Below are 22,012 nucleotides of genomic sequence, written 5' to 3' on the forward strand. Positions count from 1 at the left end.
GGGTGTGGACTACTATGTACTTTGTTAAGTAACCATATTCTAACCGTCGGCTCAGGTTTCCTGCTAGGTTGCATACATCACCATGTGTACAGCGCTAATAAGGGAGCTAATAAGGTTTTATAGCTCGTCTAGATGTCCGGCCTCGTATAATTACAGGGCATGTGCTAACACCATCTCCTAGACCAGATAGACTAATGGCAGTAAATTAGCATGCGGCAGTCAAGCTTATAGCAGATTTCAGCCACTAACTCCCTCTCTATAGCAATTACCTGTCTCGCAGCCATCGCCTTATGTTCATTGTTAATGTTGCGTGTATGTGAGGCTGCATTGTACGCTCCATTGCTTCAACAACATGACCCGCTTTTAAAGCTGGGAATAAATATGCATTTAATGGCAGAAAGAAGAGGCCTGGCTTTATGTATAATATACCCCCCCGATCACCTAGTGAATAAACTATGATCTCCATGGAGGAAAATATTTGCATGTGAGGCCGACTAGGACTTAAAAAGCTGCGGAGACCTCAGCTGGTGTATGCCTCACACCTCATAACGCTGTGGTCTGCTGCTCCACCATCTGTCTCATCAGCTGTAAGTCACCTCCGCTCCTTTGTATTAATGGAGAAGCCGGCATTAAGGCCCCCAGGAGCACACAGATGGGAGGGTGGGGGGATGGCGGCACACAATGATGTCATTGCACAGAGGTAACCTGGTTAAATCTCAGCAAACAATAGGCAAATACTACTCTTTGTTCTAATTTTAGCATTTTTTCCTGGAACATGGAGCGCAGTTGCAACCTACAGCGATTCACATTTTAGACCGCTGTAAAGTCAGCGCGCTTGCACTGAAAGGATATCACGAAAAATATCGATACCTGAAAAAAGATTTAAAAAAAAAATAAATAATTTGCATTAAAGGGGTTATCCAGTGTTAGAAAAACAAGGCCACTTTCTTCCAGAAACAGCACTACCAGTCTCCAGATCAGATGTAGTTTGCAATAAAGCTCCATTCATTTCAATGGAACTAAGTTGCAAAACCTGCACCCAAACTGGAGACAGCTGTTCTGTCTCTGGAAGAAAGTGGCCATGTTTTTCCTAACGCTGGATAACCCCTTATTACTAGTTAAATCTTATTAGATTTCCTCTTAGGTTAACTTTTGAAGAAGTGAAAGGGGCTACATATGGCAGCACCAGATGGATTGAGAAGCTTATATTGAATTATTGTACATGCATGCTGCAGAAAAATTGTAGAAATTTTCAATAAAACGATTTGACTGTTTTAATTCTAAAACTCCATGGTATAAAATTATATATATATATATATATATATATATATATATATATATATATATATACATACAGGGTGGTCCTAGGCAACTGAGCCAGTTTCACTTTACACCAGGTTTGATAAGTTTCTCTGATTCAAAACTCTATCTCTCTATATCTATCTATCTATAGTATCTCTCTCTCTCTCAGGTACTCAATGTCCATATCTGTGCTGTTAGATTTCAGATCACAGGCAGTAGTACATACTTACATCGGCACTGGTTGTGATCCAGCATCCAGATCATCAGACCCCGCCTCGTCCAGAATGATTGACAGCCAGAAGAGGCAGGGCCTGAAGACAAAAGACTTGGATGCTGGATCACAAGCAGCGTGGACGGAAGTATACACACTGGTGCTATAAAGGGGTACTTTGGCGATTTGTTTTTTTAAGCTTAATTAACACACATTACAAAGTTACATATCTTTGTAATGTGTGTTAATAAGCTATCTGACCCCATCCCTCCCCCCAGGAAGAGAAAAAGTAAACATACCAAATCACTTTCAACCCCGTCCTCCTTTAAACGAACAGTTTTGTGGGTTACACAAATACAAGGACCATCCGTGCAGCCAACCCAAGTTTGGACACGGCTTTGGACAAGTTTTGTTTAGGTAAACATGCCACCTACATGTAGATTTTTTTTTTTAACAGATTAGTCGGTTCCCTCCTCCCCCTTTAACTACTTTCTTGTTCTAAAGCTCCATAGACACAATAAGCATCTCCAGACACCATTCTGTCAATAAGACATGTTTGTAAGCATGCTGTGAGACCTGTGCAGAGGTTTCTAGAGGGGTTGCTGAGCTCCAGCTGTCACCTCACACCTTATCTCCTACTGTACAGATCATGTTCCAACCGAGAAGTCACAGCTTAGTTTTAGGCCTAACCGTCAGAGCTAAAGATAAGCAAATGTACAGTAATAAAGCGTAACGCTTAGCTATCTTTGCAATCCGCTCACCAGCCTGCGGCCTTTTAAACTTACTGACGCTCCTTGTCAAGAGCTGGGAAAAGCTGGATCCAGCTTTTCCCGGCACCCGGGGAGGAGCAGCAAATGAGCGGATTGCAGAAATAACTAAGCGTTACACTTTATTACTGTAAATTCGCTCATCTATAGCCAGAACAAAAGTTTATAATATAGCAAAATTAAAATTAAGTAAATAAAAGAAGTTAAAACATGTTATTTTTGGACAACTAGTCACGCCTGCCTGGGCGTGGCAGTGCTCAGGGACGGCCCCCCTGTGATGTTATTGGCTCCTATACAGACAATCCCAGGGAGGCGTGTTTAATGAAAGGGTTTCCCACCAGCGGTGACTAGTTAGCAGCTGAGGACCACACACGGCAATATAAGCAAGACTTAAAGTATGTTTTCGATCCATATAAGTAACGCTCTTACTTATATGGCTGGAAACAGTGTTCGGAGCCGCGTTATCAGGTTTATAGCTGCGGAGGTAGTTTTGTAGTGATTGGTTTCCTTTAAGTACTATACCAATGCTTACAAAAGATAAAATGCCATCTCTACATCACTGGGGGCATAGTTTCCCTGATGCTAGAATTGAAAATAAAAATTCATATATATATATATATATATATATATATATATATATATATATATATATATATATATATTTTTTTTTTTTTTTTTTTTTTTTTTTCCCTTTTTAAACACTACATTTCATGGACAAACCCAAACAAGGCAAATAACAGCTGCAAATCAGTGCATCAAAAAAGCAACTTAGCATCACAATCGCTGAAGGAATAAATGTGCCATATAAAAAGAATCTAATGGCTAGCTGGAGGGCAAGTCGCATACATTAATAATGTAAGGCAGGACCTTTGTCTGTCTTCCTTGACTCTCTGTTCATCTGGGCTGGGCCCCTGCTGCTGCCTGCCCTTTGCAAGGCTTAGAACCTCATCAGAAGGGGGCAGCTGCAACTTGTCTCTGTCACAGCGGTCTGCTCGACTCTCACTAAACCAGTTATTATTAGCAGGAACAGTAAACTATATTAAGAAGCAAAACTGCTGGAAGCACAGGAAATAAGCATTTCACATGAGGAGCCAAAGGTGTACGCTGCCGGGAAGAACGTACGAGTATAAAGGCCAGTCCGCAAGAGGTGTATATGGCGGAGGGAAAACATCAATACCCGTAAGTGGAGAATGGGAGTCATTGCGTAAAAACAAAAAAAAAAAGTTGAATATTTTGATAATGAAATTGATCCATGTATCCCATTCAACCACCTGCATTGAATCAATCGCCACTTTTTGTTGCACAACAGCCATTGTAGCAAATGTTGCTCAATAGTTGCAGTCCAATAAGAACACACTGAACTGCAAACACATGCAACTTTTCATACAGCTAAAATCAAACTATGTGCAGGAAGAAGGGGTGTAAAAAAAATTCATGTTTAACATGCAACTAAAGAGAAGTCTGAATGTCCTTCGCTCCATGCACGAAGGTGGGGCAGATAGCAACTACAGGTTGTATTTCCTATAGTTAACATGGGCCGAGCTCTGCACTTGGCCCCCCAAAAGCGAATGAGGATTAGAAACACATGGCTGATTTTTTTCCCTAGAAAACTTATCACATCTGTCTACAGGATGTTGATGGTTTTGCATTCTAAGAAAAAAAAAAAAAAAAAAAGGGTGTGATCCATGTCACAAGAACTTCAAACACTTTCTGAGTAGCTTCTTGCAGAAAACAAGAGATGACTTCTTTAGGGGTATGGTCAAGTTATATATAAAGAAATTAGATATCTATATCCAACCATGCACATGCAGTTGGATACCCTATACAGCAGGGATGGGGAACCTTCAGGCCCTCCAGCTCCAAACTACAATTCCCATCATGCCTGGACAGCTGTCCCCATCCTTGCCCTATAGGCTGGGAATACCAATTTTGTATACTGCAATTTTTTTATTACTGTAACTGCAAGAGTTCATTCACATATAAAACCCGGATTTTCTAAATTTGCAGAAGACAAAATTGGCAACAGAAACGCATAAGGAATCTGCGTCATGCTGTAAACTATACCGAACATTCCACAACGTGTAACATATGAGAAACCCTCATTCACTTGTGTCATGTAAAGTTCTGGGTAAAGGGTGGGTTTACATCACTTTTCACTATAATGTATACATTAGCAACATGGACTATAGTGTACTAGCAGCAGCTATTGAGCTTAGAAGTAGGGATGAGCAAATTTACAATAAAAACAAAGTGATCGCTTCATTAGCTCAGCAGCCGGCCTGTCAGCCTTGAAGTCTGTGCCGTGCCACTCCAGGTACTGGGAAAAGCTGGAGCCAGTCCAGGGGAACTGGGAGAAGTTTCCCAGGACTGGATCCATCTTTTCCAGGCACAGGCAACCGGCCGACCGCTGAGCAAATGAAGCGATTTGCTTTGTTTTCACTATAATTTTGCTCCACTCATCTCTACTTCTAAGTAGTTGTGCAAAGATCTTTATATTTTTTTAATATTTGAGGATGGTGCAAAAGTAAAAAAAAAAATACTCAAATTTCCTGTCCTCATGACCACTTTCTGGTTCCTGGTGACAGAGCATCCTCATAGGACTTGCCCTACTTAGTCAATGAGTCACAGAAGTGTTACTCTTTATCAGGAACCAGGAAGTCAAGAGGACTGCGATAGTGTGGGAGTAGCAGCTGCAGGGGATCAGGGTAAGAGAGTATGCCTTCATCTTTATTCTAAGGCCACATTCACACATTCTGTTCTCTGCACGAACACGGACGTGGAATGCCTGTTGCGGACTCTCCCCCCGCCTGGGCAGCATCTGTAATAAGATGCTGGGAGCGGGGGAACTGGATATGCACTGCGCTGTAATGACAGAGCCACACGGCTGATTCATTACGGTGCAACGCATATCTGTACAGTTCCCCCGCTCTCAGCATCTTATCACAGATGCTGCCCAGGTGGGGGGAAAAAATCAGTTACATGCAGAACACGTAACGTGAATGCAGACTTGCTTCTTATGCCACTCTCCATGTAGGTTATCACCTAGATCACCTAGTGACTACATTCAGGCCATTCCTGCACATATACTTTCGTAAGACTTAAAATGCCCAACAGATCACTGTACAGTTTGTGACAATGCTAGTAACACTTGGTACCTTTCTGACAGGTCGACAATAGAGATGACGAGTCCAATCGTTCGCCGTTTGAATACTGGTGGCTGAACACACTGCATGCAGTCCTAGGGAGTCCGGGAACACATTGATGCCAGCACTCATCTCTATTAGACTATACATCTGATCTACTAGTGAAAACTTATGTAATGACATTGTAACGTTTGCCAACGCTGCACCTTCACGATGGACATTTCAATACTTGCCCCTAATACTCTCCATCCAGGTCCCATTAAAATAAGAGACTGACTACAAGTAATAAACTCATGTCAAACTGCTTTATTACATCTTAAATAACAGTACATTTTAATATAGTATCTATCTTGCATCCAGCGTTCTTGTAGTACACTGACTTTAAAATTAAATACAAAAGGTGAAAGGGAGTAGGGGGTGCAAGAGAGCTCTACATAGTAATTTATGCAAGAAGTGGGCGGGGCATCTTTCTTTGCCAGTTCCCGGCCTAACGCACAATTACAGCACTTTTTTTTGTACAGAAAGAGGAGAAAAAAAAAATAAAAAGCCTCTACTGCTAAAGGTTGAGTATCGATCATATACAATTAGGAAGAAGCTAATGAAATTAAAAATGTGCTACTTTCTTACTGCACAGACCGTGGAACAGAGGTGCAGTTCCTGTGTATTGGTGTCCAGATCTCTACAGTAACAAATAGACTTGAACAGAACGGGGAGGGAAATAGAAGGGAAAGCTGTTCTTGGAAGAACAAAAAAAAACAAAAACCCAAAATCAGATGCAAGATCCTCTTTCTACAAGAACAGGCTGAGAAGCATCAACTTAAACCAGGGTAAAGTTTAATGTCACAATTCCCAACCCTTCCTGAAAAAAATCTTTTTTTATTTATTGATTTTATGCAATCGTTTGAACAGGATGTTTTTTTTTATTTGTTAAAAAAAAAAAAAAAAAAAAAGTGAATTAAGCTACTCGTCAAAGTGCTCATTTTTTTTTGCACTGAACGTTTTATTTTATTTTTTTTCGAAAATGTATACATAAGAGTAGCTGTGATTATAAAATAAAAAAAAAAAAAAACGAGCACAACCGCAATAGTTATTTCATTCTTTTTAAACAGGTTATTTCTTTTAAAATGAAAAGGGAAAAAAAAGTGAACAAAAAAAAAAAAAAAAAAAGGGAAAAAAAACAAAACATCTAAAGGACTCTCTATTTGCACATTATTAAGCAACTCTACAGCATGCAATCTTAAGAGGAAAACCCATCCCTATGGCAAACACACCCCCACCCCCCGCCAACAGAAGAATAAAAGCTTTCTGAAGTTTTAACTTAGAAAGTTCAAGATCATTATTTTCAAAAACATTAATTTGTACATCATTTCATACACATCTGACTTGATATCCAAAGAGTACAGACATGTACTTCTGTCCACGGCTGCTGCTCCTAATCTATCAGTACGGGACCCAGGGTAGTGTTCACGAAATATACCCTTTGTACGTCTCATTTTCGCTTCCCAGTGTTAACAGAACAAAGTGTTCGGAAAGGGAACGTGGGTCTGAATGATTCGGGGGGTCGTTACGCGAATAAAGGATTTGACATGTGCTAAACTGTGAAGGACAAAATAAAAAACTGAAAAAAAATAAAATAAAGATCTGCCAACATCATACAGCACCAACAAGACTACTAGATGCCCATCTAGAAGTACATGTCTTTGCTCAAAAAGGAGCACGCTAAACAGACCACGTATGACTGGTGCTTGATGTAGGTGCTTTACAATATAGCTAGAGATGCTGCCAGCTTGGCTCTAAAAAAAGGGAAATAAATCTCGTCCCCACCCAGAAGAAAAAAAAATATACATATATATAAACAAGAACTATGGGTTAACCTCAATAGCAAAGGGTGAGCTGAACATTGCTCCGCAATCTTGCATGCTCTCGATCCCTGAAGGAGTTCTAATAGTGTGTTGGGTGCAAGGAGAAGGTGGAGTGGTGTAGATGCATTCGTAGAATAGAACACAGTTCATTGGCATCGGTGGTATAAAGAACTGTACAATGGTTAACCGAGTCCTTCCAACACTCCAGTCGCATCTGTTGCAGAGTCCCAACATGGACGGTCAATATTCTTAGATGACACAAGATTCTGAAGGCACTCCAGGCATTGGGTTACTAACATTTCCCAAGCAGTTGGTGCTCAAAAGTAACTCAATTACTGGAGCAACCTACCCGGGGAGGGTTGACAGATATTACATATGACCATTACATGGAGGGCATGTGGATGTCTAATATGCTCTTTAATGTTCATAGGGTTCTGTACCTGTGCAACAGATTTTTTTTTTTTTACAACAGACAATACAGGGACAGATTACAGCATTTTATAGAGGCCCTGGCTCACAGGTCTATCACATCCCACCTTCACTTAATGGACCATAAAAGAAGGGGCGCAAAAAGGAAAAAATGAAAAAAAAAAAAAGAAGCAAAAAACAAACAAAAAGAAACAGAACCTGTTAACTGTTATTTTACAATTCTGTACTGCAGTTCTCACATTAACATCCGGCCTTAATGACGAAAGAAAATCCAGACTCACTGCTCTAGAACCTTCAGATTAACATTCATGAAATGGACTTTATGCTGGGTATAGCTATATCTTGGTTATCTCTTACGGCGCATAGTGTTTTGTATCATTATTCAAGACAAAAAAAATAAAATAAAAAGGTGAACAAAGGGGGATGAAGAAAAAAAAAAACAAAAACAAAAGAAAAAAGATAAAATTAAAAAGAAATGGTCCCAAAAGGAATGCACAATTCTCGGTTTCAGAACCACAAAACAATTCTTTCTATAGCAAATAATTGTGCTCTTGTTTTCAGCAAAAATGAGAAGAGAGGTTCTGCCCTTTGATGTATGGGAGTAGGGAGAGTGGGTGTCCACGTTAGTATGGTTGGATCGGATATGCTATGATTTAAAATTTCGAAGGTTGGAATGCTCTTCCAGTCATGGAGAAGTCCGCTGGGTGTCTAAGAAAGGAGAAAGGAGGAAACAAAAAATTGCAGATTATAAAACTTTTTTTTTTTCTTTTCAAGAAAACATACTGTTCTCACCTTCATTGGCTGCATTGGTGCCTCCTTTATAGGTTCTATATAAATACCAAATAAAATATTGCACCGTGCTGCTAAACTTCCAGACATACTGGAAACACAACCATTTGACTCTTTTGAAGGAGCAAAACTATGAAAAAACAATGCTGGTGTGAACTCAGCTTAAACACAAAATAGAGGAACCTAAACTTGACATATTACTAGAGATGAGTGAACCTCAAGCATGATCAGGTTTATCCGATTTCAAGCAACTTGGTATTTGATTACCAGTGGCTGAAGTTGTTGGGAGGCTGTATGGAAAACATGGATACAGACATAGGCCATATCCAAGTTTTTTCAGAACTCCCTAGGGCTGCATCAAACTTCTTCAACTATCAAAAGCAGAAGAACTCGGGGTGTGCTGTTTTTGGAAGAAAGCAGCAATGTTTTTTGTAAACCTGGATAACCCTGGGTGAGTATAATCCAAAGCAGAACCCTGGGTGAAACTTGGGATCAGGCCCAGTGAGGTATGCATTCTAAGGGACAGATATCTTTTGCTACCACCTTCAACATTTGTCTGTGGGACCCCTTTAAAGGTTTCAGCCATAGTCCCCTTATACTGACCTCATCCCGCCAAGTACGGCTCCCAGGACGGAGATATCCTGGTCAGAAGCCGGCGCGCGCTGTGGAGTTCCGGCGTCCATAGAGAATGAATGGAGCTGGACTCAACTCTGCAGTGCGTAATAAACTGTCTAGAACAGTGACTCAAACCTTGCTACACCACATAAATTATACTAATGTATAGCAGTCGAACACAGGCAAAAAGAACACTCTTGCCATCAGCAAGATGTATAGAGGCCATGTGGATACACATTATGTAGGTGCCAAGAGCATTCAAAAACACATGACAGATGTACTGAATCCATACCTATATATTTGTAATAGATTTACTGATATCAATTAGACCTACGGATCACAGTTATGCCTGCTCCCCCATGTCCGTATTAGGGCCATCTGAGGGGTTGGGGTCCAGGGGTTCAGACTCCCTCTAGTTAGACAAGATTTGACTATCCAGACATAATGGAAACTGTAGTTTTGCAACAATTAGAGGTGGGAGAAGTGCTAACCTTAAAGCGGTTATCCAGCGCTACAAAAACATGGCTCCTTTTCCCCCTACTGTTGTCTCCAGTTCAGGTGTAATTTGCAATTAAGCTCCATTTACTTCAATGGAACTGAATTTCAAAACCCAACCCAAACTGGAGACAACAGTAGGGGGAAAGTGGTCATGTTTTTGTAGCGCTGGATAACCCCTTTAATGCTTCTCTCCCTGTGATTTCCATCCCACTAAGCGATAGTTTACAAAGATGGTCTAATGCAGCAAGATGGAAAACAGCTTGGCCGCTTGCTTCTCCCGGCTCTACTCAATGACCTTACGGGCGGTCTGGACATCCAAACCACGACCCATCAAAACTTGCTATTTTTGCACTTCAACTATTTTTATGTGTTTTAGAGACAAGTGAAAACAAATGCAGACACTTAATCTCTCTAATCTATACATATGTTTTTCGTATATATGGTGTGAATTCCCCCTGCGTCCATTGTGAAGCCGTAAGCAATCGCACTATGGATTAACATTTTCTTAACACTGGAACACCTCTGTTCCAGTGTCTATAAACCCTGACAAGGAATTGGATTCTCTATAAATATTTACCAGGAATCGGAATAGTTTAAGGAAATCCGTCCTGAAAAGTAAACCTGCCGGAGACGACGACTAAGGAGAACAATGCTACTGATACTTACAGACTTTAGTTCCAAATCTTGAGGAAGCTGTCCCATGACCCTGTTGCCACTGCCATGCCATCATCTGTCACTCCCAAGCAACTTACACGGTTATCATGACCAGCCAGGACACCTTGAAAGAAGAAAAACATTGGAAAGCGGGTGAGCTCAGCAAGGTTAAGACATTAACACACTGTCTGCTGATCTCTGCTGCAGACGACATTAGAAATGCATGAGTAGCCCGATGGCCTAAATAATTCACAATGCCATCAGAAAGCTCGCTGCACTAACAGCTGGTCAAACTGCTGGAAGCTATTCCAGACCACACTTACGTCGACAAAAAGCCTAGCGCCAGCCCCCCTCCCCATAAACCAGCATTTATTATGGACGCCATCTACACCTATAGACCAAACTATTGTATACCCGACGGTCTTTGGGGAGCGTCCTATAGGAGATAACCAGTGCACAGTATCAGGCAGCTGGAGAAAGCAAATAAACCACGCTTATTTCACCGCAAAGCACTAGCGGCCTCTTCTACTCGCCAACCACTTTCCTGTACGAGAGATAACATTACGCTTTCTACAGGCAGTAATACTGGCGAAGATCAATAAGCGCTTCCTGAGAGCAAACACACCTAGTGCATCGCTGCTACATGGAGACATATAGCAAGGTCAGATTGCCATGGAGCAACACAAGGCTAGCCATTTCATTAGGGCTTATCCAGGACGTGCACCAATCTGTAAGATAAGTGCGGGATTAATTCTGTCACCAGGAGACAATCTGATAGGGTAGTGGTTGCCTGGATTGCAACGTGTTTACATCAAAGTCAAGCACATGTATGTATTTATGCTAAAGGGGTTATCCAGCGCTACAAAAACATGGCCACTTTCTTCCAGAGACAGCCCCACTCTTGTCTCCAGCTTGGGTGCAGGTTTTCCTGCTCTGTTCTATTGAAGTGAATGGAGCTTAATAGCAAACTGCACCTGAACTGGAGACAAGAGTCATGTTGTCTCTGAAAGAAAGTGGCCATGTTTCTGTAGCACTGGATAACCCCTTTAAGCCCTTGGGCGTGACAGCATGTGCATGTGTTCTTAATACTGTCTGATGGCCGCTCATCTTCCCATCTATAAGAGTCATGACTTATGCACCAGGTATGTCAAATACCAGTTAGAGGTTGGTCTTACTATAAACATAACGGAGAGCTCCAAACCCCATCTAGGATCAAAACAGAGGGGGCTCCGCCACCGGCCCATTGTAATCTCTCACTTATTCTAGATTGTGGACTCACTAGACTTTCCACTCTTCCTCAATTCAGTGATCAGCAAGAACGGCAGAGTGGTCACTAATGTACTAAGAGCCCTTACTGCAATCCAGCATGAAAAGGCCAAGAGCACGCAGATTAATACTGTCAGAAGTGTGCTTCTAAGGCCTCATTCACACCTTCATATTGGACAGCTGGAATCAGGCCCTACAGCTGTTTTAAAACTACAATTCCCATCATGCCTGGACAGCCAAAGCTTTAGGACTTTTGCAACAGCTGCAGGGCCTGAGTTTGACACGTCTGCCATAAAGTGAGGAGAAACACTCATCTAAGGCCGCATTCACTAGTCCACAATTTTGCGGACCTTACGTATGGGGAAGGCAAGTATTGGATTGGTTCCCCGCACAGCATGACGTATCAATATCATGGCGGCAGTGGGGAAACTGTTCGAATCTCCGCAGCACTGTAATAACAGAACTGCGGACAGTGATTCAAAGAGTTTCCCCGCTACCACCGTGATATTGATACTTCATATCATGCGGGGAACCAATTCATTACTTGCCTTCCCCATCCGTAAGGTCCGCAAAATTGCAGACTAGTAAATTCGGCCTTCCAGCTTCTTTCCCTGTCTCACTGCAGGATACGGGCTCCAAGCCACATAAACTCCTGCACCGATCAGGGAGAGAAGCGCTCAGCTGTGCACTTCTCCCAGCTTCTTCTAGCCATTAGTGGGGTCTGAACACAGAATGATGTATCAAAGATTTCAACATGTTGAGTTTTGTTTTTTTTGAGGCAATGTAGTTCAAAAAACAAAATTGGAAAGAGACAAATACGAAAGCATGAACACGCCCTTAAAGGGATGAGATCCAAATACATAAACTTTAAAGAAAAAAATATATATATTATTGGCCCCCCTGGTAGGCGCTGGCACCTATACTCACTGCAGCTGATCGGCGTCCTGCTGCGCCGTTCAAATCCGGCGCGCGCCCACTTCAGCTTCTGCAGTGACTCCTTTTCTGTCTTGTAATTGAACGCCGGAATGCACGCGCTTCCAAAGAGAACGCATGGAAGCAAGAGTTCCGGCGTATAATCACAGGACAGAGTCGTCACAGGAGAGGCGGATGAGAGCGCGCGCCGGATTTGAACTACGTGGGACACCGATCAGCTGCGGTGAGTATCGGTGCCAGCGCCTACCGGGGAGGCCAATAATAAGTTTTTGTAAACTGCCTCTTTAAGGCTTATTCCCACATTCTGTGTGCGGCTGTGTCATTACAGTTATACCCAGCTATACCCAGGTTCTTTTACTTCCCTCAGTGACATGCAAGGAGGGAAGGGTTTTGATGCTCTATCATTTCCAGTCCTGACCGGACCCATATACTTTCCATGTTATTAATGTTTTGGTGTTATTTCCTTCTGATAATTCCTATTTACCTAATGTGGATTATATGTGATATGATGATAACTGTGCCATGTTCTTTTTGCTGTTATGTAAATCTGATTTTGCATTATCCTGAAACTGCAGTCGCAGTCCTTAACTCTTCGCTCTTCATCAATAAAGCCGACACAGTAAAGAAATGTCAGCTGACAAAAGTTTTACCCACAGGAGTGCATCTCCCCACTCTTGATCCAGCAATGTTGTGCTCAGCGGTTAAAGCACTATGATAGGACCAGTCCAGGAGGAGTTAAAGAGGTACTCCGGCGAAAATCTTTCGAATTAACTGGTTTCAGAAAGTTATGTAGATTTGTAATTTACTTCTATTTAAAAATCTCAAGTCTGCCAATACTTATCAGCTGCTGTATGTCCTGCAGGAAGTGGTGTATTTTTTTCAGTCTGCCACCTCTGTCCGAGACAGGAACTGTCCAAAACTTTAGTAAATCCCCAGCGACACAGGAACTGTCCAGAACAGGAGAGGTTTTCTGACAGAGTTGGTAGCAGAGAGCACTGTGTCAGACTGGAGAGAATACACCCCTTCCTACAAGACATACAGAAGCTGATAAGTACTGGAAGACTTGAAATTTTAAAAATAGGAATTACAAATCACAACTTTACAACTTTCTGACACCAGTTGATTTGAAAGAAAGATTTTAGCTGGAGTAGCCCTTTAATGAAACAGGTAATAAGGTGCTACTACTACCTGCCTTACCCCTATGAAGAGATGAAGGCCAAAGATAGTTTTTCTGGCCAGTTTTTCTGGCCAGACCTTGCCATAGTCACATGTCACATGTAGTATGATGCTATATCCGTGGTGAGCCCATCAAAGTAGGATCCGCTCTTGCCCTTTCAGGGCAGGTAATGTTCAATGCAGAATACACATAGGTCAAGGATGTAGATACATTGGCACTATATTAGGAGTACCTCATACATAGATGACTAAGGGAAAAGATTAACTACATATAGTTATACCTGCTCTGTCGGCCTTAAGTGTGTCCCAGACATTGCAATTGAAATCGTCATAACCGGCTAAGAGGAGGCGTCCGCTCTTTGAGAATGCTACTGAGGTGATGCCACAGATGATATTGTCATGAGAGTAAACCATCAGCTCCTGGTCTGCACGAAGGTCAAAGAGCCTGCATGTGGCATCATCTGAGCCAGTGGCAAAAGCATTGCCATTGGGGAAGAACTAAAAAAGAGAAAGAAGAGAAACGTTTAAAAAAAAAAAATCAAATACTATCTTTAAGTCAACCCACCGACTCCCTGTATAATGTACATCAGGGACAAATTTTATTATAGCCATAAGTGGTCCCAGGACACAGACAGGCTGTATACAACTGTGACCATTATTTCAGGTGGATCTGTCATATAAAAGGTGGAGGTGAAGAGCTAACCTTGTGCGCTTAGCCAAAACTGCTAAAGGCAATGGTCTCCAAACTGCGGCCCTCCAGCTGTTACAAAACCACAATTCCCATCATGCCCAGACAGCTAAAGCTTTAGATTTGGCTGTCCAGGCATGATGGGAAATGTAGTATTGCAACAGCTGGAGGGACGCAGAGTGGAGACCCATGGCTAAAGGGGTCATTTACATGTTCCATGATTACGGCCCAGAACCACTGAACTCCTGCCATTGTGATTTATTACTATGCCGGGAGCTCCAAATCAAATTAAATCTTCCCGCTACTGTACCGACACAGCCACAAGACAATTTAAACTCCCGGCATCATAACAAATCACAGTTCACGGAACTTTGAACTCCATTCCGTAGCACAGTGACCATATTTATGGAACATGGGATTAAGGCCTAACACTTCTTATTTTTATGCAATTATACTTGGTGAAACACTAAAAACTTTCACGCTCCCTTATACGTAGGGAATACTTACACAGATAGCATTAATGTCAGACTCGTGGCCGGTGAAGGTCTGTCGGCACATCCCTTCTCGGATATCCCAAAGTTTGGCTGAGGCATCGCAGGCCCCAGACACAAAGCACCTGGAATCTGGAGCCAGGGACAGGCTCATTACATCCCCAGTGTGTCCTGTAAAGGTGGTTGTCTGCTGACCAGTTTCAATGTCCCAAAGAGCGCTGCACACGAGGGAGAAACAAAGAAGTTATAAGCTTTGTAGTCTATAAACATTATACTCTACTGTTTAATCGCACCATTTAACACTTAGGCCATCCAGATTATGAGTGAAGAGACGCCTGCAACATGCATTCCATTGTTTTAAATAAGAAAACCGTTTACAAGCACATGCGGACAAGAGATCTGTTACACGTTATAGTCAGCGTGGGAAAAAGCATCAGGAAAGCAGAACACACCGTAGCCCCTATGAATGCAGGTTGTGTGCATCCAAAAATATATATATAAAAAAAAAAGTGCAAAAGCAAAAAGGGTAGTCTTGAAATGCAATGGGCATATTCTTCCATACAATGTACAAACCAAGCCTAATCCACATATAACACCCAGACCACTGCTGTACAAGAGGGTGTCCTGTAAGACCCAACGCGCATTCCACAATTTTCCATGTGAAAAATCTGCTTTGTGCGAGTACAAGCTGAAAGTTTCTTCAAAGAACATTCCAACTCGGAACAATGGAACAGTTTGTGAGTGGAACTGATGAATTCCCATATGGAATCCGTGCACAGACTGCGATAAAATCCACTCGAAAAATCTGTTTTACGAGCAGGGTCATGCAAAGATAGAGTCAAGAAACTGAATTCACCAAGCCACATACATATTAGATGATATACTAACCAAGTGGTATCTCCAGAGCTGGTAATTATTTGGTTATCATCCAGAAAGCGACAGCAGGACAGATAGCCTACAAAGGCAAGGAGAACGGTTACAAAAGTAATTCCCATTAATTCTGGGGTTTGCCTATTAACCAGGATTAGAAAAACATAGCTGCTTTCGTCTAAAAACAGTGCCACTCCTGTGCACAGGTTGTGTGTGGTATTACACAATGACTATTTACTTTAATAGAGGCTGCAATACCACACATACACACAGAGCAAAATACTAATGTTCTTTTGATCCTGGATAACACCTTAAAAATTCTAGTAAAATATTGGGACAAAAACCAAAAGTATCAGCAAAAGCCCCACCTATCAACCCATTTTTTTACGCTATCCATAGGAGATGTTAAACGGTGGGAATATTCCTTATGAGGTTTGCAAAGACTCAATTATGGGGGGGGGGGGGGTCCCTGTATCCTACAGTCTCTTGTTAAAGGGGTTATCCAGCGCTTCAAAAACATGGCCACTTTCCCCCTATTGTTGTCTCCAGTTTGGGTGGGGTTTTGAAACTCAGTTCCATTGAAGTAAATGGAGCTTAATTGCAAACTGCACCTTAACTGGAGACAGTAGGCAGAAAAGTGGTCATGTTTTTGTAGCGCAGGATAACCCCTTTAAGGTCTATGGGGGGGGGGTTTCAGCCGCTACACTCACCTGTGTGACCAGCCAATTCACGGCTCACTCTCACATTTCCTTCACGGGTTTTCAGGTTGTAAATTGAACAAATGTTATCAAGACCACCACAAGCCACATAGTTTCCAGATGGAGCGTAAGCACATGTCATCACCCAAGAAGAACGCAAGGGAATTGCATGAACCTAGGATGGGGGGAAAAAAGATTACATTATATAATTTTTATAAAATAAAAATTAACTAGTAAAAAAAAATTCTAACATTAATGTTCTGCCAATAAGCTAAAAACATTTTTCTGTATTTAGTGCAATCTACTCAAGCATCTGAAGGATAAGTCCGACCTAGGGACCAGCTAATGTCTTGGTACCAGACACCACAAGAAACAGCCTTAAGTCTTAACAGGTCTTAAGGAGTCCATGTCTTGATGGGTCCGAGCTGCTAAAATGGTACTAGGGCCACAATATTAGGCAGCTTGTTGTACTGTTACGGCTGATGGTTCGAAAGAAACCATGACTACTACAGAGTTAACTCCTCATTCCATAGTGCTCACCCCTGGGGAGAGGCAGTCACAGGCGCTCGGGGATGTAGTTGTTCTGGATACTATATACCTATATGTGAACTATTCACAGACTTGTATGAATGCCGGTTATGGGTACGTCCAATCTTGGCTAGCCATGTCCTTGCTGCCTCAGGGATGAGGTGCACTTATTTTTTACAACCATTGGTAAAAATGGATTCTCTGTGTAGGATATGGATATGTGTAATATGCAAACACAACCGGGAACAGTATGAACACTACTTGTTATGGTGTAAACAACTGTCTACACTGTAACAACTGTGAACAGTCTAACGCCATTGGTGCCAATGATTGTCCCTTTTTCTGGTTACCAGTGATTACCCTCCAGCTGTTGCGAAACTACAACTCCCAGCATGCCCTGACAGCCTTCGGCTGTCAGGGCATACTGGGAGTTGTAGTTTCGCAACAGCTGAAGGGCCAAAGGTTACAATTTCCCAAGCCCAAGTGAAGTCAGTTATTTTTTGTGAACCCTCCTTCCCACAACTCTGCAGTGACAAAACGGTTGTGTAGAAGATATCTGGAGTATGCAATCGGCATACCAACCAGACGACGCGTTTTATTAGCGCTGCGTGTGTTTATACAACAGCTTTTTCTAGGAACGGGGCCATAACCGTACTGAAAACACAGCACCAGAAGCATAAGGCAGTGCTGTGGACTTTATAAAATGTTGACCTGACGGAAGGTTTTTTTCGGTCATAACCCGCACTTCTAGTGTATGGAACGTCCCATTCTTAGGGCCCTATTCCACCGGACGATTATCGTTCAGATTATCGTTAAATCGTTCGAATCTGAACGATAATCGTTCGGTTGAAATGCAGTTAACGATTAACGACCGAACGAGAAATGGTTGATTGCTTTATAAGACCTGGACATATTTTTATAGTTGCTCGTTCGCAAATCGTTCGCATTGAATAAGACATCGTTTGGTCGTTCGCAATAGATACGAACGCAATAGCGAATAAATAGCGAAGAGAAACTATCGCAATTACGATCATAAGTAACGATTATCGTTCCTTGGAAATGACTGAACGTTTTCAGGTCTTTCGCAATAGCGGTCGTTTGAGATCGTTAATCGTTAACGATTATGCAAACGATAATCGTCCGGTGGAATAGGGCCCTTAGAATGTATCATGTCCCTTCATACATATGTGGACACTACAATCATTTACTTGATGAAGCTCTTCTCTTTAGGCCCAATATCCATGGCTGGTGGTGTCTGGGTGTAAAGTCGGCAACAGACGTATCGTCTCCCTTCTGACCGCTCTATAAAATGTATGGTGAGTGGATATGCATTCTAATGGAAAGCACCGGAATACTCAGCCCACTGGTGGGCAGTCAGGCTGATCACACTGACATCTTGTGTAAGTCTAATCTGTATGGCCAGTGAAGGTCTATGCTTAAAAGGGGTTATCCAGCGCTAAACATGGCCACTTTCTTCAGGAAACAGCCCCCCTCTTGTCTCCAGTTTGGGCAGGGTTTTGCTGCTCAGTTCCATTGAAGTAAATGGAGCTTAATTGCAAACCGCACCTGAACTGGAGACAAGAGTCGTGTCGTCTCTTAAAGAAAGTGGCCATGTTTTTGTAGCACTGGATAACCCCCTTTAAAGCGAATGTACCATCAGGTACATTTGCTTTAAGTGTAGCATATGAATAGAATGTCGCAGGGAAGCCAGTGCCGCAGTCCTTATTTCAAACCATGGCCCGCCGGGGCTGAGGCACTGGAGGCAGACCGGCCAGCCCACCTCATGTGGGAGGAAACCCCCGCCCCTGTGTGATGCAGCTCAATTAGAATGAATGGAGATGCGTCAGAGAAGGGTGGGGTTTTCCATCCACTGGGGCCATAGCGGTGTATGGACTTCTCTCTCAAACATCTTTGGGCCGTCAACAGTTTTGATAGAAAGGATTCTTTACTGTAGGAAGTGATTCTTTACTGTAAGAGCAGTAAGATCATGGAACTCTGCCATATGACTGTAATGGCTAATTCCATCAAAGTCAAAGTTTTACTTGAAAATTATAATATTGCAAGATATGGGTTATAGATTTCTGGAGAAGGGACACTGATCCAGGGATTTATTTCAATTGCTATATTTGGCAAGGGTGAGGAATTTTCCCCTAGTATGGGGCAATTGGCATCTGCTTCAATATAGTTCTTACGTTTCTAGACCAGGGGGTTCAAACTCAGGCCCTCCAGCTGTTGCAAAACTACAATTCCCATCATGCCTGGACAATCAAAGCTTTGGACGTCCAGGCATGATAGGAATTGTAGTTTTGTAAAAGCTGGAGGGTCACAGTATGACACCTGTGCTCTACTCCATTACACAATACAGTTATAGACTGGACTCGATGGACCTTTTTCATTGCCAACCATCTAACTCCATAGGTAAGCCTCCTCTATAAGAGGTGGCAGGTGGTCAGCATGTCAGCTTTTACATCTATGAGTCTGTTAGGTAAAAATAAAAAACAACTAACAACTCTGACAATAAAACAAAATTGAAAAGAATTCTGGGCCTGCGAGCATAATAAAAGGTGTAGTGTCACTTTAAATCAGACCCCGAGGCCAGTCCATACTTGAAACCCTGCTGTGTGCCAAGCATGAAATACAACCCTATGCAGGCAGCTCCTAAGAGCTAAAAAGTGTTGACTGAGACAGGAAGAAGCTGCAAACCGCAAATGAGAGAGGTCAGGAACTCTAACATCGAGTAACCCAATCACTGATGCCAGGAAGGGAAGAAAAGTTGCTCATCAAGAAAAACTACATTAGACGAGAAGTAGAGGCGGCTTCGGATTACAACAGGAGCCATTTTCTTTTGCAACTTCTTTATAAAATCAGTGCTGTGCCGATGCATAGTGATCTTCATGGCGTACTGTATATACAATTGTGCGTACCAGCTGAGCACCTCATGTATACTTGGGGCTCTCTGAAGACAAAGCCTTGCACACCATAGTTTACATAAGCCCAGGTTTACTTTAGCGCACCACTTGTTTCCTGTATCCCTCCACCATAAATCACAGGAGACACTGCAGGAAGAGCTGATGTAAGCCAGGCCCTCCCGATCCTGCCAGAAGGCTGCATATGACATCAGACGCTATCTCAACATTACCGCCCTCAGTATAAACTCTGAATGTATAGCGTGCATACTTAAAGAGGATCCTAGGATTGCACCAGACCCTGATGGCGGTTTCACCGTAACCATAAGTGACATCACCACAAACCTCCTTTCCTGTTAACATGGCTACAATGGGGGGGGGGATTTATCAATTAAACATGGTGTAAAGTGAAACTTGCTCAGTTGCCCCTCGCAACCAATCAGATTCCACCTTTGACCTTGGAATCTGATTGGTTGCTAGGGGCAACTGAGTCAGTTTCACTTTACACCATGTTTGATAAATCTCCCCCAATGTGAATAGAGGACGAAGGCTGGTATAATATTTGCCTGGTCTGACAACATAGGGACTGGCCCAGGAAAGTGACAAGACAATACGCTAGATACAATGGGCAAGGGTCTGATTTGATAATGGCTGTCATCCAATAGAAGAAACAATGCCCCATCTGATGGCTTTATCCTTCATCCACAGGATAAGGGGATAAGCTGATTGGAGGGGGTCTGACCACTGGGACCCCCAAAGATCCAGAGAACAGGAACAAAACTTTCCCCAGCACTCCCAGTAAGAATGAACAGAGCACTGTACACACAATACATATGCACCACTCATTTTCAGGACTATTTTTTTTCCCCAGACTTGTAGGAGTCTGCTAGGAACCTAACCAAATCCCCTCTAACGGAGAATGGCACTAGCGTGAACAGAGCTGTGCACAGATTTAGTCAGTGCTGGACACACTAGGGCCACAAGGGTATTTGGAAGGTGAGGCGCTATGAATGCATTCATCTCTCTATAGAATCCCATACAGCCATACTATAAAGTTATGAATCACTTAAAGGGGTTGTCTTACAAAATCAGCAAACTGGCTGCAGAGCATCTGACCCCTGTTAACGTTATCGGAAGGCTTAACCCTTTAAGGACGGGGCCCATTTTCGTTTTTACGTTTTCGGTTTTTCCTCCTTGTGTTTAAAAGGTCATAGCACTTGCATTTTTCCACCTAGAAACCCACATGACCCCTTATTTCTTGCGTCACTAATTGTACTTTGCAATTACAGGCTGAATTTTTGCATAAAGTACACTGCGAAACCAGAAAAAAATTCAAAGTGTGGTGAAATTGAAAAAAAAAACGCATTTCTTTTATTTGGGGGAAATGTGTTTTTACGCCATTCGCCCTGGGGTAAAACTGACTTGTTATGCATGTTCCTCAAGTCGTTACGATTAAAACGATATGTAACATGTATAACTTATATTGTATCTGATGGCCTGTAAAAAATTCAAACCGTTGTTAACCAATATACATTCCTTAAAATCGCTCCATTCCCAGGCTTATAGCGCTTTTATCCTTTGGTCTATGGGGCTGTGCGAGGTGTCATTTTTTGCGCCATGATGTGATCTTTCTATCGGTACCTTGATTGTGCATATACGACTTTTTGATCGCTTTTTATTACATTTTTTCTGGATTTGATGCGACCAAAAATGCGCAATTTTGCACTTTGGGATTTTTTTGCGCTGACGCCGTTTACCGTACGAGATCAGGAATGTGATTAATTAATAGTTTGGGCGATTACGCACGCGGCGATACCAAACATGTTTATTTATTTATTTGTTTACTTTTATTTAAAACCTGGGGAAAGGGGGGTGATTCAGACTTTTATTAGGGGAGGGGGCTTTTTACTATTAACAACACTTTTTTTTTTTTTACACACATATACTAGAAGCCCCCCTGGGGGACTTCTAGTATATACACTTTGATCTCTCATAGAGATCTCTGCAGCATAGATATGCTGCAGAGATCCATGAGATCGGCACTCGTTTGCTTTCGGCTGCTGCAGCCGGAAACAAACGAGTGCCGAGCCGAGGACGGCGCCATCTTGGACGCGTCCCCGGCCGGCATCAGTAACGGAGATCGCTCCTCCGGGACAAGGTCCCGGAGGAGCGATCTCCCCCACTAG

General features: G+C 42.4%; 1 protein-coding gene across 1 annotated transcript in view; it reads right to left on the bottom strand.

The window, feature by feature from the left end:
• Positions 1-5,709: 5,709 nt before the first annotated feature.
• The window catches only part of GNB1 (G protein subunit beta 1), a 54,172-nt gene continuing 37,869 nt past the window's right edge, over positions 5,710-22,012 (bottom strand). Inside the window, exons 6-11 of the mRNA XM_069948987.1 lie at positions 16,405-16,567; positions 15,713-15,779; positions 14,841-15,042; positions 13,927-14,143; positions 10,283-10,394; positions 5,710-8,422 (exon numbers count right to left, since the gene is read on the bottom strand). Coding sequence (XP_069805088.1) covers positions 10,288-10,394; positions 13,927-14,143; positions 14,841-15,042; positions 15,713-15,779; positions 16,405-16,567 — 756 coding nt within the window. The 3' untranslated portion in view covers positions 5,710-8,422; positions 10,283-10,287. The remainder of the gene's footprint in view (positions 8,423-10,282; positions 10,395-13,926; positions 14,144-14,840; positions 15,043-15,712; positions 15,780-16,404; positions 16,568-22,012) is intronic.

This window comes from Dendropsophus ebraccatus, chromosome 12 (assembly GCF_027789765.1).
Source record: "Dendropsophus ebraccatus isolate aDenEbr1 chromosome 12, aDenEbr1.pat, whole genome shotgun sequence".
In the NCBI taxonomy this organism is placed as follows: domain Eukaryota; kingdom Metazoa; phylum Chordata; class Amphibia; order Anura; family Hylidae; genus Dendropsophus; species Dendropsophus ebraccatus.